The sequence below is a fragment of the Eucyclogobius newberryi genome, unplaced genomic scaffold, assembly GCF_026437365.1.
Source record: "Eucyclogobius newberryi isolate DKJ021-1_F unplaced genomic scaffold, fEucNew1.0.hap1 SCAF_13, whole genome shotgun sequence".
NCBI classification, from domain to species: Eukaryota; Metazoa; Chordata; class Actinopteri; order Gobiiformes; family Gobiidae; genus Eucyclogobius; species Eucyclogobius newberryi.
The window spans coordinates 16,029,002-16,047,983 of NW_027315757.1; the positions used below are offsets into that span (position 1 = coordinate 16,029,002).

The window sequence follows — 18,982 nt, forward strand, 5'->3', positions numbered from 1 at the left end:
ACACTTTACACTGCACACTTTACACTGCACATATTACTCTGCGCATTTTACACTTTACACTTTACACTTTACACTACACACTTTACACTGCACATATTACTCTACACATTTTACACTTTACACTTTACACTACACACTTTACACTGCACATATTACTCTGCACATTTTACACTGCACACTTTACACTTTACACTACACACTTTACACTGCACACTTTACACTGCACATATTACTCTGCGCATTTTACACTTTACACTTTACACTTTACACTACACACTTTACACTGCACATATTACTCTACACATTTTACACTTTACACTTTACACTACACACTTCACATTACACACTTTACACTGCACACTTTACACTGCACATATTACTCTGCACATTTTACACTGCACACTTTACACTTTACACTACACACTTTACACTGCACACTTTACACTGCACATATTACTCTGCGCATTTTACACTTTACACTTTACACTACACACTTTACACTGCACATATTACTCTACACATTTTACACTTTACACTTTACACTACACACTTCACATTACACACTTTACACTGCACACTTTACACTGCACACTTTACACTGCACACGTCACACTGCACACTTTACACTGCACACTAAACACTTTTCACTGCACACTTTTCACTGCACACTTTACACTGCACACTTTACACTGCACACTTTACACTGCACACTGCACACTTTACACTGCACACTAAACACTTTTCACTGCACACTTCACACTGCACACTTTACGCTACACACTTTACACTTCACACTTTACACAGCACACTTTACACTGCACACTTTACACTGCACACTTTACATTGCACACTTTACACGACACACGACACACTTGACTCTACACACTTTACACTTCACACTTTACACAGCACACTTTACACTGCACACTTGACACTTTACACTTCATACTTTGCACTGTACATTTTACACTTTACACTTCATACTTTACACTAAACATTTTACACTTTACACTTCATACTTTACACTAAACATTTTACACTTCACACTTTACACTGTACAATTTACACTGCACATTTTACACTTTACACTTCACACTTTACACTGTCCCGCGGAGGACGAAAGAGGGAGAGAAAGGCCAGGACCTGACCGAGTGGTCAATGTGTTCTTGACGTGGTCTTGGCATGTTCTTGGCGTGTTCTTGGCGTGTTTCTGACGTGTTTCTGACGTGTTTCTGACGTGTTCTTGGCGTGTTTCTGACGTGTTCTTCATGTGGTGTCTCAGAGTGCACATCTGGTGAGCGGAGTGCAGAAGGCCATCCTCCATCTTCAGAGCGAGTGTGAGAAACTGCACGAGACCACGCGGTGTTTGCACGAAGACAATGAGCAGAAGCAGACGCACATCGAGGTATCGCACATGTACTGATTCGTCTAGTACAAGTACTGTAGTACTTCTTGTAGTTATACATGTCCTCCTACTTATAAAGAGGGCGACATTCAAAGTTTATTCCGACTTTAAAAGCGTGAAGGGTTTGTAAGTATTTAAATTGACTTTGTTGCCAGGAACTGTACGAGACGACAGAGGAGCTGGAGAAGAGGAAAGCCGACAAAAACATGGTCCAAACTGAAATGGTAAGTTAATGCCATTTCATATGTAAAATGAACTTTAATGAGCTTTTAACCAGAGTTAGATTTATTCATGCAGGTTTGAGTAATTCTGTTTTGTCTTGAAAATAAGGCTTTAATGCTGATGAAAAATGCTAATGCATATTTTTTTTAAATGCACAATCAAATCAAAACACACACATAAAACTGCTTGCTAAGATGAAAAGCCACTATGTTTTCGGACCTGTTTGTGTTATTAAGCCGTTTCAGATGAATGTTGCCGTTTACAAAGAACATCTTCATGTTTACATCGTTTCAGACTAATTACTTCATAAAAGCATATTTACTCTTGAATGTTCTGTCATGGGCAGACATTTATCTGGGCCATCTGTGTGTTGTTTTGTCACAGATGGACATGCACATACTCATGATTAGCTCCTCTGTGCTTTTGCAGCGTGCGGAAAGGACCGCCCTGGACAGTAAAGTGAGCCAGGTGCAGTTTGACTCTGTGACGGAGCAGCTCAGTAACATGTTCCACGAGCTCCTGAGCAAAGTCACAGACCAGGAGCAGGACTGGAGCAACGTGATGGAGAAACTGTCCACCGAGATGGACCGGAAGGTAAAGCAAACTCAACACTGATCATTGGTTCTGGGGTTTATAACTGGGTATAACCTAGGGCGAGAAAGTTTCAGATAAAGGATGTTTTACAGTGAGGTCATTTTTGCTGCAGAGCTCTGGAACGTTCTAAAATTACGTAGTTTAAATATTTTTTCCTCAGCAATTCCAGTTTTGTGTTTGTGAGAAGGAAAGGATCTGAGAATGAGATGACAGAGTCTTATTTAGTTTGTTTACTACAGTCTCAGCTTCAATGGTCCTGTCATTCGTCCTGTTTCGACTGACCTGACAACCTGACGGTGTCGCTACATCTAAACAGTTTCGGTGTATTTTTCTGATTTCAAGCTCCATTTTATGATATTGTAAAATTGAAATTGACTTTTTTGCTGAAGTTGAATCGTATCGAGCTGGACTCTGTGAAGAAGCAGCTGGAGGCTCGATGGAAGTCTATCCAGGAGCGAATGAAGAACGAGGGAGCGCTGGAGCAGGACGACGCCGCGGGGATCAGGAAGTACGACTCACTCACTCCTCTTACACTCACTCCTCTTACACTCACTCCTCTTACACTCACTCCTCTTACACTCACTCCTCATACACTCACTCCTCATTCACTCCTCATTCACTCCTCATTCACTCCTCATACACTCACTCCTCTTACACTCACTCCTCATACACTCACTCCTCTTACACTCACTCCTGTTACACTCACTCCTCATACACTCACTCCTCATTCACTCCTCATTCACTCCTCATTCACTCCTCATACACTCACACCTCATACACTCACTCATCATACACTCACTCCTCATTCACTCACTCCTGTTACACTCACTCCTCATACACTCACTCCTCATTCACTCCTCATTCACTCCTCATTCACTCCTCATACACTCGCTCCTCATACACTCACTCCTCTTATACTCACTCCTCATACACTCACTCCTCATACACTCACTCCTCTTACACTCACTCCTCATTCACTCCTCATACACTCACTCCTCATACACTCACTCCTCATACACTCGCTCCTCATACACTCACTCCTCATACACTCGCTCCTCATTCACTCCTCATACACTCACTCCTCATACACTCACTCCTCATACACTCGCTCCTCATTCACTCCTCATACACTCACTCATCATACACTCACTCCTCATACACTCACTCCTCATTCACTCCTCATACACTCACTCATCATACACTCACCCCTCATTCACTCCTCATACATTCAAATCAAATCAAATCAAATCAATTTATTTTTGTAAGGCCCAAAATCACAACAGCAGTTGCCTCTGAGGGCCACAGGGAGAAATGAATCAACAATGTCTGTGGTGGCGAGGGAGTCAGACAATGTCTGTGGTGGCGAGGGACGATGTCCCAGGGTCCTCTGTCCTTAGACTCTCCTTCTCGGCCAGGAAAAACTACAAAAAAACCTCTTTGGGAAAAAAGCGTAGAAACCTGGAGGAGTTCCAGTGAAGGAGAGATCCGACTCTCACAGACGGACAGACGGACACGAGGGAGACTGGAGCTGGACCCACTCTTCAGGCAGATGAGGGACCGACTGAGGCGAGCTGGACCCACTCTTCAGGCAGAAGAGGGACCGTCCACACAGGGCAGGGACCACTTCACCAGGAGAGGGGCATCTGGGTCCACAGGTCCTCAGGAGTGAGAGAAAGAAAAGAAGGCGGTGAACAGTTTGCAAGTGGAATCAAAAAATAAATATTGTTTGATAGCATAAGTAGTCAGAAGAAGAAGAGGATAGTGCTCAAGCTGTCATACTTCCCCCAGCATAGTTACTCCTAGGGCAGCGTAGCTGAAGCTGTGGGTTTATCTTTCTGTTCCTAACTACTCTGACCATAAGCGATTTCGAAGAGGAACGTTTTAAGCCTGGACTTAAATGAAGAGACTGTGTCAGCATATTTAACATGGGTCGGGAGCTGATTCCATAACACAGGAGCTTGGTAGCTAAACGCTCTACCTCCTACTGTACTTTTAGAGACTCTTGGGACCACCAGAAGGCCGGCATTCTGAGAGCGAAGAGCTCTGTTTGGATGATATGGTTCTATAGCATCTTTGAGGTAGGATGGGGCCATGTCATTTATGGCTTTGTAGGTCAAGAGTAGAATTTTGAATTTCACTCCTCATTCACTCCTCATACACTCACTCATCATACAGTCACTCCTCTTACATTCACTCCTCATTCACTCCTCATACATTCACTCCTCATACATTCACTCCGCTTACACTCACTCCTGTTACACTCACTCCTTTTACACTCTTGTTACACTCACTCCTCATACACTCACTCCTCTTACACTCCTCATTCACTCACTCCTCATACACTCACTCCTCTTACACTCACTCCTCTTACACTCACTCCTCATTCACTCACTCCTCATACACTCACTCCTCTTACACTCACTCCTGTTACACTCACTCCTTTTACACTCACTCTTGTTACACTCACTCCTCATACACTCACTCCTCTTACACTCACTCCTCTTACACTCACTCCTCTTACACTCACTCCTCATTCACTCCTCATACACTCCTCTTACACTCACTCCTCATTCACTGCTCATACACTCACTTGTCATACACTCACTCCTCGTACACTCACTCCTCATACACTCACTCCTCTTACACTCACTCCTCTTACACTCACTCCTCTTACACTCACTCCTCTTACACTCACTCCTCATACACTCACTCCTCTTACACTCACTCCTCATACACTCACTCCTCTTACACTCACTCCTCATTCACTCACTCCTCTTACACTCACTCCTCTTACATTCACTCCTCTTACACTCACTCCTCTTACATTCACTCCTCTTACACTCACTCCTCTTACACTCACTCCTCTTACACTCACTCCTCATACACTCACTCCTCTTACACTCACTCCTCTTACACTCACTCCTCTTACACTCACTCCTCATACACTCACTCCTCTTACACTCACTCCTCTTACACTCACTCCTCTTACACTCACTCCTCATACACTCACTCCTCTTACACTCACTCCTCTTACACTCACTCCTCTTACACTCACTCCTCTTACACTCACTCCTCATACACTCACTCCTCATACACTCACTCCTCTTACATTCACTCCTCTTACACTCACTCCTCATACACTCACTCCTCTTACACTCACTCCTCATACACTCACTCCTCTTACACTCACTCTTCTTACACTCACTCCTCTTACACTCACTCCTCTTACACTCACTCCTCATACACTCACTCCTCTTACACTCACTCCTCTTACACTCACTCCTCTTACACTCACTCCTCATACACTCACTCCTCTTACACTCACTCCTCTTACACTCACTCCTCTTACACTCACTCCTCATACACTCACTCCTCTTACACTCACTCCTCTTACACTCACTCCTCTTACACTCACTCCTCATTCAATCCTCTTACACTCACTCCTCTTACACTCACTCCTCATACACTCACTCCTCTTACACTCACTCCTCTTACACTCACTCCTCATTCACTCCTCTTACACTCACTCCTCATTCACTCCTCTTACGCTCACTCCTGTTACACTCACTCCTCTTACACTCACTCCTCATTCACCCCTCTTACACTCACTCCTCATACACTCACTCCTCATTCACTCCTCTTACACTCACTCCTCTTACACTCACTCCTCTTACACTCATTCCTCATACACTCACTCCTTTTACACTCAGTCCTCTTACACTCACTCCTCATTCACTCCTTTTACACTCACTCCTGTTACACTCACTCCTCATACACTCACTCCTCTTACACTCACTCCTCATTCACTCATCTTACACTCACTCCTCATTCACTCCTCTTACACTCACTCCTCTTATACTCACTCCTCATACAGTCACTCCTCATACACTCACTCCTCTTACACTCACTCCTCATTCACTCCTTATTCACTCCTCATACACTCACTCCTCTTACACTCACTCCTCATTCACTCCTCATACACTCACTCCTCTTACACTCACTCCTCATACACTCACTCCTCATACACTCACTCCTCTTACACTCACTCCTCTTACACTCACTCCTCATTCAATCCTCTTACACTCACTCCTCTTACACTCACTCCTCTTACACTCACTCCTCTTACACTCACTCCTCATACACTCACTCCTCTTATACTCACTCCTCTTACACTCACTCCTCTTACACTCACTCCTCTTACACTCACTCCTCATTCAATCCTCTTACACTCACTCCTCATACACTCACTCCTCTTACACTCACTCCTCTTACACTCACTCCTCATACACTCACTCCTCTTACACTCACTCCTCATACACTCACTCTTGTTACACTCACTCCTCATTTACTCCTCATTCACTCCTCATACACTCACTCCTCATACACTCACTCATCATACACTCACCCCTCATTCACTCCTCATACATTCACTCCTCATTCACTCCTCATTCACTCCTCATACACTCACACCTCATACAGTCAGTCCTCTTACACTCACTCCTCATACACTCACTCATCATACACTCACTCCTCATTCACTCCTCATACACTCACTCATCATACAGTCACTCCTCTTACATTCACTCCTCATTCACTCCTCATACACTCCTCTTACACTCACTCCTGTTACACTCACTCCTCATACACTCGCTCCTCATACACTCACTCCTCTTATACTCACTCCTCATACAGTCACTCCTCATACACTCACTCCTGTTACACTCACTCCTCATACACTCGCTCCTCATACACTCACTCCTCTTATACTCACTCCTCATACAGTCACTCCTCATACACTCACTCCTCATACACTCACTCCTCTTACACTCACTCCTCATTCACTCCTTATTCACTCCTCATACACTCACTCCTCTTACACTCACTCCTCATTCACTCCTCATACACTCACTCCTCATACAGTCAGTCCTCTTATACTCACTCCTCATACACTCACTCCTCATTCACTCCTTATTCACTCCTTTTACACTCACTCTTGTTACACTCACTCCTCATTCACTCACTCCTCATACACTCACTCCTCATACACTCACTCCTCTTACACTCCTCTTACACTCACTCCTCTTACACTCACTCCTCATTCACTCCTCATACACTTCTCTTACACTCTCTCCTCATTCACTGCTCATACACTCACTTGTCATACACTCACTCCTCATACACTCACTCCTCTTACACTCACTCCTGTTACACTCACTCCTTTTACACTCACTCTTGTTACACTCACTCCTCATACACTCACTCCTCTTACACTCCTCATTCACTCACTCTTGTTACACTCACTCCTCATAAACTCACTCCTCTTACACTCACTCCTCTTACACTCACTCCTCATTCACTCCTCATACACTCCTCTTACACTCACTCCTCATTCACTGCTCATACACTCACTTGTCATACACTCACTCCTCGTACACTCACTCCTCTTACACTCACTCCTCATTCACTCCTCATACACTCCTCATACACTCACTCCTCTTACACTCACTCCTCTTACACTCACTCCTCATTCACTGCTCATACACTCACTTGTCATACACTCACTCCTCGTACACTCACTCCTCTTACACTCACTCCTCATTCACTCCTCATACACTCCTCATACACTCACTCCTCTTACACTCACATGACTCTCTTCTCAGTTGCTTATTCTGTAGTTTAGACCTGTATTTTATTTTCTTTTTGCAGGCAGCTGGTTGAGAGGTTCCACTGTTTGTCCTGTGACCGTCCTGTGGTCAAACAAACCCCTGGACCGTAAGTCTTTTTCAACAGAGACATTTGCTCGAAACATTTGAACAATAGCTACTCCTTGAAGAAAAGTCCAATAATAAATAAGATCCACCCATAATGCATTTGTGATTGTCACAAGTTTGTTTTGACCGTGTGATTGTGGCTAAAGCGTCTGTGTTTGTGCTGCAGACAGTTGCTGACGCTGCCGGCCTCTCCAGGTTTCCAGCCGCACAGATCGCTGCGCCCGTTCACTGTGTACACGCTGGAGCAGATCCGACAGCACTACAGGAGGTCTGAGCTTCTACTGTTTATGACATGCACACCAGGTCTCCAGCAGGGGGCACTAAAGAGCGGAGAAGTGCAGTCCTTTTCAAGCTCTTTTCAATTGAGATTTTTTGTGCTGTGTGTGTTTACAGTGAGCGCGTCCTGGAAGTGGCCGACTACAGTCTGTACTCTGTGTCGCGCAGCTGTGGAGGCAGCCACACTCTGACCTCCTTCAACCAGCGTCACCGCAGCGCTCTCCAGCACGGCACTCTCCAGCAGAACCGCTCACCGACCCAGCTGGACGACTCGCTCGGACAGGTGGCACGCTCTAAAATATACCACTGTGACCAGTTTAGTCTAATGAACACAGGTTTTTATTCCTAAATTAATTCAATTCTTTATTTCACGCAAAATTCAACAAACAATACCACATACTGACAATGTGAAAGAAGGCTGTTTGAATTCTGTTAATTTATTAAAAATAAATTATTGTGAATTATAAATAATTCACAGCCTTTGCTCAAAACTCTGTTGAAATGATGAGCTCAATTTCGAGTGTCGTGCATTCAAGTGCTTTTTTTCTATTGTTATCTATTATATATTTGTTATTTATATAGTTCTCTGGCCCACATTTTGGCAAATCCATGTCTCCAGTTCTGTTCAGGTCCATTTCCCGAAAATAAGGAAAACAAAGGGAGAAAATGTCATATTGGCAAATGCCAACGCCTCGTCCACTGAGGTGAATCTTTGTATTTTTCCATTCACGTTGATTGACCACTTGCGCTTGAGTGACTTCATTAAAGAAAGACTTGGGGCTTGGTTGATCCGGATTGGCTCGCGGCGAGACGTCTGGATGAAGCTGTGACACGCTGTTAGACGCTTGTTTGGGCCGGCTGGGGGGCCAGAGAGCGATGCACGCATTTCCACCAGGGCCGAGTCTATTTTTCCATCCACTGTCTTTGTAATCTAAAGCCGCCATGATCAGCGGGTCCATCTCCTCCACTGCGTCTGACCCAGAGCTGGAAACGAACTCAAGCTAGAACCTGTGCCTGGGGGCGTGGGGCCCGGGGCCGGCGAAGCTAGCTTGATCGTACCATTGCTAGCCTGGTTCTCTTTGTGGTTTTTCTTATTATTTTTCTTAGACATGTTCGTGAAATAAGTGTCCAAGCTCTTCATATATCTGCTCCACGTACAAATATCAGGTCTCCCCAGGTGAACTTGGAATAAAACGGATTATTCCCGCGGGAACGACTGCAGACAGGCACGTCGGCACTGCGCCGCCTTCATCCCGGACGTGTCTTTCACTGATGATCGCTTTGCTGTGTTTTCAGTCTGAAGAGGTGGACATTGTGGGACTGGACGGTCACATTTACAAAGGACGCCTGAACTCATCGCTGAGCAGAAACGCTGAAACCAAACTCCCAACCATCGCCTCCAAAGACGGTAAATAAGACGTTTACCTCAGGAAACGCAGTGAATGAAATGTCCAAAGCAGTTCTGTGCTTTCTCTTTAACTTAAAGGAGACATGTATGTAAAATAAACTATAATGAGCTTTTTGTTACCACAGTGTTTTATTTGATTGATTCCTGCATGTAATCCCCTAGCCCCGCCCACATCCCTGCTCTCAGTTGTGATTATTTGAAGAATTAAGACTCCGAGTGACACGTGTAGAGCTCTAAAATGTCCCGTAGCCACAAATTAAAAAACGCATAATTGACAATCCACTGCCTGATGACAGTGATGACAGTGAAATGACACTGTGAGGAAGCGGAGCTCATCACTATGAGGAGGCGGAGCTTATCACTATGAGGAGGCGGAGCTTATCACTATGAGGAGGCGGAGCTTATCACTATGAAGAGGCAAGGCTTATTACTACGAGGCGGAGCTTATCACTACAAGGAGGCGGAGCTTGTCACTATCTTCTTCTTTGCGGAGGCGGAGCTTATTACTATGAAGAGGTGGAACTTATGACTATGAAGAGGCGGAGCTTATGACTATGAAGAGGCAGGGCTTATCAGTATGAAGAGGCGGGGCTTATCAATGCCCCAGTTTTGAACAGAAAGTCTATTATTAAGCCATTTTTGTCGTTTAACTGGGGGGAAAAGTGTAATTTGTCTCCTTTATGACATATTTTTGCTGAGCAGTTTGAATATTAAACACAAGGTCAAGTGCAGGCTGCAGAGGTCAGGGCTAGAGCGAGTAGAAGACTGGACACGTCTGAGGGAACAGCCAGAGCCAGAGCCAACTCACATTTTGGGTGAACCCTGAACTCTCGCGTCCTTTGCGGTTAATCTAGTGTTTCCTTTAGGATCCAGGAGCAGAGGCCGACCCCGGAGCTCCCCGTCCCCCAGAGAGAGTGCACCGAGCCCAGGCCTGCAGCGGCCCAGTCCCCCGCCAGGTACAACCGCACATGCCACAGCACGACCGCAACCACACTACCGCAACCACACAACACGACCGCAACCACACAACCGCAACCACACGACCGCAACTACACCACACAACCGCAACCACAAAACCGCAACCATAAGACCGCAACCACACGACTGCAACCACACGACCGCAACCACAAGACTGCAACCACACGACACGACCGCAACCACACGAAACAACCGCAACCACACCACACGACCGCAACCACAAAACCGCAACCATAAGACCGCAACCACACGACTGCAACCACACGACCGCAACCACAAGACTGCAACCACACGACACGACCGCAACCACACGAAACGACCGCAACCACACCACACGACCGCAACCACAAAACCGCAACCATAAGACCGCAATCACACGACTGCAACCACACGAGCGCAACCACAAGACTGCAACCACACCACACCACCGCAACCACAAAACCGCAACCATAAGACCGCAACCACACGACCGCTACCACACGACCACACCACACGACCGCAACCACACGACAGGACCGCAACCACACGACACGACCGCAACCACACAACTGCAACCACACAACCACATGACCGGAACCACACGACCGCAACCACACGACCGCAATCACACGACACGACCGCAAGCACACGACCCAACCGCAACCACACCACACGACTGCAAACATAAGACCGCAGCCACACAACACGACTGCAACCACACGACCGCAACCACACGACCGCAACCGCACACGGCTTGGTACGCGCAACCGAACTGCACAGAAAGGCTCGAGAGCCAAACCTATGACCTTCTCGCCGCCGTGCCAAGTCTCTGCCGCTAACCCGCTCCTCTCTGCCGGTCCAGGGTCGTGCAGCTCTGGTCGGGACTGGCCCGTGTCGCCTCTGGGCTGCGCCTCTCAGAGCTCCATTGTCCCGATGTCACTGAACGCAGCAGAGAGTTCGACATAAGGTACAGCAGCAGGAAGAGAAGGAGTCTGGCGTTGTACCGCCTTCTGAAGGGGTGAAGGGGCATGTGGGGTCGTGTCAGTTACACGTCAAATTAGAGCTTATGATGTTTAAACTCACAATCATTTTGAGTTTAAAGCAAAGTTTACGATGGATTTAGTGCCAAAAAGGGCCGAGTGCAAAGCAAATTATTGTACGTGTTTTTCATTCAAATTGAGCTTTCGCAAAAATATTTACAGAAATGAACTCAAAGTGGAAACTGTTCTGTCACACAGATTCTCAGACTTTGAACGATTATCTCGCACTAAAGCCGAGGTCAGTCCGAGCAAAGTCCTGGACCTCTGCTGTGACCCCGAGTTTGACCCTCAGAGGCTGCCGTAGTGTGCCGAGGATTCAACCAAAACATATTATATACCGGTACATTAAAATTAATTGGCAAAAATAAATGATGTTATTAGTTCAATTGTTGTACACATTTTAGATGAAATAAACAGTCTCACGTTGCACTTTTCTCATTCTTTCACTGCTATTTATGTTAAAAATGTGGTTGAAATAAACAAAAAAATAAAACGTCTCCCGTCAAGACTGTTTTGATTATACCATGACACAATTATGAGCTCCTCTGTGTTTTTAAACTCTTTATTCGACGTGTCCCGATTCCAATTGTTCAGCTCAAATTGCCTTCACTATACACTTAAATGTCAGCTATTTTTAGCCCGATTTAAACCGCATCCCTCCTGGCAGCTCGTGCTCTTTCCCGGTTCCATGGACGCAACACTACGTGACAGAAAGAAGAAAGGAATTTGTGCAGAATCAAGAGCAGCTTCAGATCGATTCAGTTTCATTTTTGTTTTGTTTTTAGGTGATTTTCTGTCCCAAAGTTTATTGTCATTTTAAATCCTATTTCTTTGGGACAATACATGCATTCGCACATCTGGGAACTTATACAGTAGCAACCGAGTCCGCCATTTTGAAAAGGGCACAACAGCACGTCTACTACATACGAAATCCAGGATATATGAGCCAAAAACTGCAAAAATCCGACGTAAGGACGTAGCTCATTATGCCGTAGAAAAGGATGCAGTCGTGGTGGTTGCTAGTATATTGCATGCCCCTTTCAAAATGGCCGCTATGGGGGAAGTCCTGGATGTATGGCGTCACTGCAAACGCATGTATTATGAAAATCAGCCCCAGAAAAGATCAAAAACGAAAACCTTCCTTCAAGTTTCAGTTATCCCAAAGTTTCGTCCTCGTGCGCACGAAAAGACTCGACTTTCACAAATGTCTCACTCATGGCTTTATTATTCATACATTTCCTGAAACAAACCGAAACGGCTCCAGTGACAAACGATAAGAAAAAACACAGACAAACTCGAAAGGGCGCGTGCGTTTCCCGTCTTCGCTCGAAAAACACGCCTTTCCCATGAGGTACAGCGACAAGGCCCCCCTGGTGGACACTTAAGGTAGCGCCGCAGACGACAAAAACAACAAAAATACAAATCTTTTCATAATCTGACAGTTTAGACTCGAGGGAACCGTCTCATACACCTGGATTTATTTTACTACTTTTGATTAGATTAGTAGATTTATTAAAACTATGTGTCGTCTTAACACATTTGCTTGAAATCTTAAAAACTATATAAAAAAACAATCTGAAACACATTGTTCACACTAAATACGTTAAAAAAACAGGATTACACCCGATGCAAAGGCCAAAGGCTGCATGCATTACACTGCACAACCGAAGAGAAGGCCAGGGCTAAAGTCAAACAAAGATGGCTGAGGTAATGGCGGCAGAAAGAGTAGAACGTGTGTACGACGGGCGGGGTCAGGGTCCAATGAAGGAAAAGTTGGCGAAGAAGTTGTCGTCCATTTGAGGAAGAAAAAAAGAAAAAGAAACATCACCAAAATGTTTCGTTATTTGCAGTGTGTCCGAGATATAGATCTAAAATGGCTCCTCGGAGTTGCCGTAAAAGTCTCCCACAATACAAGTCTTTCTCATTAGTATTTCTACAAATCACACCATTGTTTCTCAATTGGTTGATGCTGGCGTGTCGAAATGGTTCCGATTGGTTGTGACTTAAAGCAGAACTAAGTAACGTCAGCGATAGAGCTCCCCCTGCAGCTCCCTTGTGGAAATACACTGTCAGAGAACAGACGCAAAATATTCTTTCTTTCTTTATCCAAATGTGTGTTTCATCTCATATGAAAATGTAAAAAAAGAGCCAGGGTTTCTCAGGAGAGTTTTCTTCAGGTCCATGTCGCGTTGAGAGGCTGGTTTTCCAGTAGGGGGCGACAGCAAACCCCCGAAAACACGTATTTAACCATCACAGGGACTTAAAGACGTTTAAATGTTACAAAGTTCTGCTTTAAAAGGTGAACTTCCACAGTGTGGCATTAAACTTAAGAGATTACAATGACATTTCACTAACGATTGTTTTAATAATTAATCAACGAGTCAGCGAGTGTTTGTTGTACAGTTTGATGTTTTAAGCCTGTTTAGTCCACATAACTGTTAAAAATGTTATTTTTATATTTGACTAGTTGCAACTGTTCCAATTACAAATGTTGGAGCCCAGTTTAAAATGCCATACAAATCAATTAAATCTCCATGGAGACCAGCTCGTTACTCCCCTCCACTAAAAATGCCAGTACTGAACATTTATCTGTTGATTTGTGAAAAGTAGTTTTACTCTTCGCCATTAACTTGTCTTGTTTTGTACACAGAGCTGTCACGGTACTTTTTCAGATGAGTTTCTAGTCGACACTAGTTTTAATATCGATTAGGGTTAAATTACACTAGTAAAATAATGGACCGATGACTGATCAGCGCGGCCTCCACTGTAGAAAATGTCACAGTCGGTCATTTAAATAAGACACTTTAGTTTCCTGTTGGACCCCATTGGTCCTGGAAATCTGCTGCTTCAACCAATCACAGCTGATAACGTTTTCAGATCTGTACTTGCAAAATCATAAGCAAAATCATAATTAAATCCTCCCGTTTAAGGCTGCAAAGTGTTTTATCTCTTCTACATAATAAGGAAAACTCTTTATTGGAGTACCACAAATGTCCACAAGGAGGAGCCACCTCCTTTCGCCCGTCCATAATATATCCCAAGTTCAAAAAAACGCAGTGTCTTTCGCAGCAGCAGCCTCCCATTATCCTTTGCTGCGGCGTTCGTGTGCAGTCTCAGTTTGTGCCAGCAGGGGGCGCCTCATCTCTGCTGCGACATGGGCGGCCACTGCGGCTGACGGCAGTGCACGTGGAGGTGAGGGGCGTGCACGTGCATGTGGGAGGAGGGGGGAGGGGCCGAGGGCGGGGGCGAGCCGCAGTCCGACGCGCGGAGGTTCGAGAACATCGCCATGGCGTCAGGGAAGTTGGGCGGAGTCGCCGGAGTGTTCCTGGGCAACTGCAGAGAGAGAGAGAGACAAACAAAGAGAGGGTCAGAAACTGTCCTGAAAAACACTTTTGTAACTGTTTTTATATGAATCCCTTTATTTTAAGTATTTGTTTAATTTATCTTATGCATTTTAATTATACTGTGGCTCAAAACATATTCAATCATTCAAACTTTTGTACATGGTAAACAGAATTCAATCACCATCATATGAAATATAAATGTTACCGTATTTTCTGGACTATAAGTCGCACTTTTTTTCATAGTTTTGGTCGTGCGACGTATACTCCAGAGAGACTGATTTCTGATATTTTTCGTTATTTTCACACTGGCAACTGCATTTCACATGCCGACCACAAGAGGGCTCTAAAGTGACGCTTGAAGCGACAGAGAAGAAGAGGCACTTCCTCCACCTGTGGGAGTTGTTCATATTTGTATTGTAACAAATGAGCAGGTTGTGAGAGTAACACACACAATAATGTATATGTATGTATGTATGTATGTATGTATGTACAAGTCAAATCAGAACGACTCAAAACAATGTTGAGGCTGCGTTCACACTTTCACAAACACTGCATCAAAATGGGGACTAAACCAAGGCTAAACCTAGAACTAAACCTGGAAGTAAACCTGGACCAGGACTAAACCAAAGTCTTCAACAAGGACGATGCACACAACTGAAACATGTGCTTTTGCCGTGTGTTGTCTGGTGTTGAACAAGAGGGAGAAGAATTCTATGGATTTAGTGATTTGGGGTAAAACTGATGCTTTGGTAAACTTGTTAGCATGTTCTTTATGCTATAGTTATCTGAATAACTGTTAATATGTTACGTTAACATACCAGACACTTACCACAGTTCTGTCTGTGCCTCATGTAGCTGAAGGTGTTAGCGTTAGCATTCGTACACCTATTCACCATGTTCTCTCATCTGTTATTATTTTAAACTGCATTTCAAGATTAAATGTCTGTTCTTGGTCCTGGATTTGATCTAATCAATGTCCCCCAAACATGCGACTTATACTCCAGTGCGACTTATACTCCAGTGCGATGTAAACATTTGTTGCTGGTGCAGAGTTACATTTCAGCCTGTAGTGGCCAGTAGTGCACATTTACAGGCCATGTTAAACTCCTCACACAAATTTGGTGTTTCAGAAGTAACCGGAATGTGGAAGTATCTAATGTTGTATGATAAAACGTGCGGTCGAGAGTGCGGACTGACCATCTGGTGAGGGCTCGGGACGTTGGCCTCCTGGAAGAAGGAACTAAGCGCCGTCTGCAAAGAAAACAACAGAGTTCACATTAATATTGGTGGAAAACTGAGTGAAACTGGACATTTTTGGAAAAGTGGATCGTTTTAGAACATTCTTTATCTGAGCATTGATAGTTGTTTCTTCGGTCTTGGCCGGCTCTAGACCAGGTCCAGGACTTGATCCGGACCCGCCCCAGACCCAGACCCGCCCCGGACCCTCAGAGCTGAAGAGGGGGTTTGTTCCGCTCAGGCCCCCCCCCCCACGCGCTCAGGAATGTCTCAGACGTGACACACATCTGAAGCCGTGTTTACTCCGCTGCGTTACTTTCACACGCCCGAGTTTAAGGACCGAGCACAAAACACGCTACGCCCAGACCTTAAGGAAGCGTAAACGGGGCTAACAACAATAGCTGTTAGCTTCAGAACGCACATGTGACGACGTGAATGCCGTCACATCAGGATCAGACCAATACAAGACGTTTAAAAGCATTATTCAGGTCAAATGTGCTCATCTCGTTAGTTTAACTGGTTTTATCTAATGTGGAGCTGATTAGTGTCAAGAGCAGGGGGACGAGAGCACGTGGACGGGACGGCACCGGTCACAGCGCTAAGGGTCAGGAAAGACCTAAACGCGAGTCCAAATGCAGCGTTGTGTTTAATCAGTGTTTTAATCGGTGTATTTTAATCGGTGTGTTAATGAATATGTAATAACAATAAAGGAGCGTTTCGTCAAGCTTTAAACTCCGGAGCTCTAAATGCTTTTGACGGACCAGCGCTAGATCAGTGTAAAAGAATATGAATATTGGACGGTTGTTCGTCCGATCCGCGCTGACCTCTGACCTCTGGTGATCAGCTGACGCCTGGATTAGGGTGTGGTTTGTCTACAATAATCAGCTGTTCCTTCAAAACATTACCACGAGCACGCCTGCAGTCTTAGTCCTGGTTTGGTCCTGGTTTAGACCTGGTTTAGACTTGGTTTAGACTTGGTTTAGACTTGGTTTAGACTTGGTTTAGACTTGGTTTAGACTTGGTTTAGACCTGGTTTAGACCTGGTTTAGACCTGGTTTAGACCTAGTTTAGACTTGGTTTAGACCTGGTTTAGACCTGGTTTAGACCTGGTTTAGACCTGGTTTAGACTTGGTTTAGACCTGGTTTCCTTTAGTTCCAGAACGATGGTCCTGACGTGGTTTCACTTGGTTTGGCTCCAGTTTAGTCAGTTTTCCGGCTGATTTATAAGTCAACGTTTAGACTGACTTTAGTCCCTTGTTTTAACAAAGTTAGACCAGGTTAAGTCCAACTTTAGTCCTGGTTTAGTGCTCCTCTAAACAGCTTGTTACTCATTTAATGTTTAGGTTGCAATTAAGTCCCAAGTTTAGAATTAATTCCCCTTCACTTAGTTCTAGTTTAAACTTGGTCTTAGTTATTTTTGTACTGTATTAGTTGTCAGTTTTTCTTGACTTGGTTTTAGTTCTGTTTCTGATGGATCCATTTCTGATTTAAACCTGGTTTTATCCACTTGTTTTGAGACTTAGGACTTATTTCTTATTTTTAACCATTTTAGTTCTGATTAAGTTCAAGTTTAAGAATCACTTTCTCTAACTTTAGTCCAATTCTAGACATATTTGTGGCTCCAGATTCATTATGTAGTTCAGTCCAGATCTCTCGACATGGTCCACTCTCTGACCAGAGCCGTTTGTCCGGTTTATTGCGGTTTATTCCCGGTAAAGGCCGTTATTGGGTCAAATCCCGCGGAGCAGACGCGGCCTCGTCATCCGCCTCATGTTACATCCGGCTGAATGTTGTGATCGAGCCGCGCGTGGCCCCAGAGCGTGACCAGAAAACACCCGGAAAACACGCGCTGAACCCGGGCCCGGCGCGCGGCGCAGACGGGGCCGGTGTTTGGAGCTTTAAGTGCCAAACGTGGCGCACAAATGCCGCTCACCTCGAACTGCCAGTGCGCCGCCTGGAGACACTGCCGCGCCTGGTCCGCAGCGCAGCCAGCCGTCAACACGAACTGGTTTATCATGATCTGGTGCTTCAGCTCCTCCATGTCCACCACCGACATGTCCACCGCGGCCACGCCGGCGGAGGGTCACCGTGCGCGGCGGCAGAGGGGTCACCGTGCGTGCGGCGTCTGGACACGAACAACACCGCGCAGAGGCCACACAAAGTCCGGGCTCCGCGTCTGTCGTGTCGTTGCAAACACAATATTTTCATGTCACTCAAAGATCGTAACAGACGCTAGAGAGACACGCGCTTCCGGGGCGAGCGCGGCGGCCATCTTGTGACTGTAAGGATTCAGCATCAAGAGCAATAACAATATATATATACAGAAAATGCATTGATTATGCAAAATTATTTTGGCCATAACACTGTTTAAAGGAGATTCGTGCTCATGGTTTGAACAACACAATTATTATATTATCTATAATTGTTATTTTTTTTAAATGTTGCACGAAAACACCAAAGCAAGTTCCTATGTTTGTTAATTATGTTCATTAGCAAAGGCTATAAACCTTTTCTGATTCTGATTTTTTTCTGATGTTGAGCAGTGTTGTGTAGTTGTGCAATTTATCTTTCGTTATTACACGTCATTCACCTAAAAACACTACACTTTTCTGTATTTTATGTAGGATTAAACTATGTGTGTTACATACACAATACACAACCGTCAAATTGATTACTCATTACTGTAAAAGAACAATGTATTGCCAAAAATAACATTTAATTGTACCATT

The 18,982-nt window shown here is 44.8% G+C and overlaps 2 protein-coding genes across 2 annotated transcripts in view; one reads left to right on the plus strand and one right to left on the minus strand.

Annotated features, from left to right (window-relative positions):
• Positions 1 to 8,617, plus strand: part of LOC140357774 (uncharacterized) — a 20,104-nt gene extending 11,487 nt beyond the window's left edge. The window contains exons 8-14 of the mRNA XM_072442292.1: positions 1,283 to 1,405; positions 1,561 to 1,629; positions 2,057 to 2,221; positions 2,611 to 2,729; positions 7,928 to 7,993; positions 8,159 to 8,260; positions 8,386 to 8,617. Of these exons, the coding sequence (XP_072298393.1) occupies positions 1,283 to 1,405; positions 1,561 to 1,629; positions 2,057 to 2,221; positions 2,611 to 2,729; positions 7,928 to 7,993; positions 8,159 to 8,260; positions 8,386 to 8,617 (876 nt within the window). The remainder of the gene's footprint in view (positions 1 to 1,282; positions 1,406 to 1,560; positions 1,630 to 2,056; positions 2,222 to 2,610; positions 2,730 to 7,927; positions 7,994 to 8,158; positions 8,261 to 8,385) is intronic.
• A 4,259-nt stretch (positions 8,618 to 12,876) lies between these two features.
• LOC140358058 (UBA-like domain-containing protein 2) lies at positions 12,877 to 18,351 on the minus strand. The gene is made up of 3 exons (XM_072442706.1): positions 18,187 to 18,351; positions 16,215 to 16,268; positions 12,877 to 15,006 (listed from the first exon to the last, which is right to left on the minus strand). Exons 1-3 carry the CDS (start codon positions 18,307 to 18,309, stop codon positions 14,812 to 14,814), a joined length of 372 nt encoding a protein of 123 aa, XP_072298807.1. The 5' UTR covers positions 18,310 to 18,351; the 3' UTR covers positions 12,877 to 14,811.
• Positions 18,352 to 18,982: the final 631 nt, after the last annotated feature.

Bases quoted from the DNA above. Each gene is read 5' to 3' on its own strand.
- LOC140358058 (XM_072442706.1), bottom strand. From the start codon at position 18,309: ATGTCGGTGGTGGACATGGAGGAGCTGAAGCACCAGATCATGATAAAC. The intron at 16,269-18,186 runs GTGAGCGGCATT...TTTTCTTTGCAG, and splicing joins CGGCGCACTGGCAGTTCGAG to ACGGCGCTTAGTTCCTTCTT. The intron at 15,007-16,214 runs GTCAGTCCGCAC...CTCTCTCTGCAG, and splicing joins TCCCGAGCCCTCACCAGATG to TTGCCCAGGAACACTCCGGC.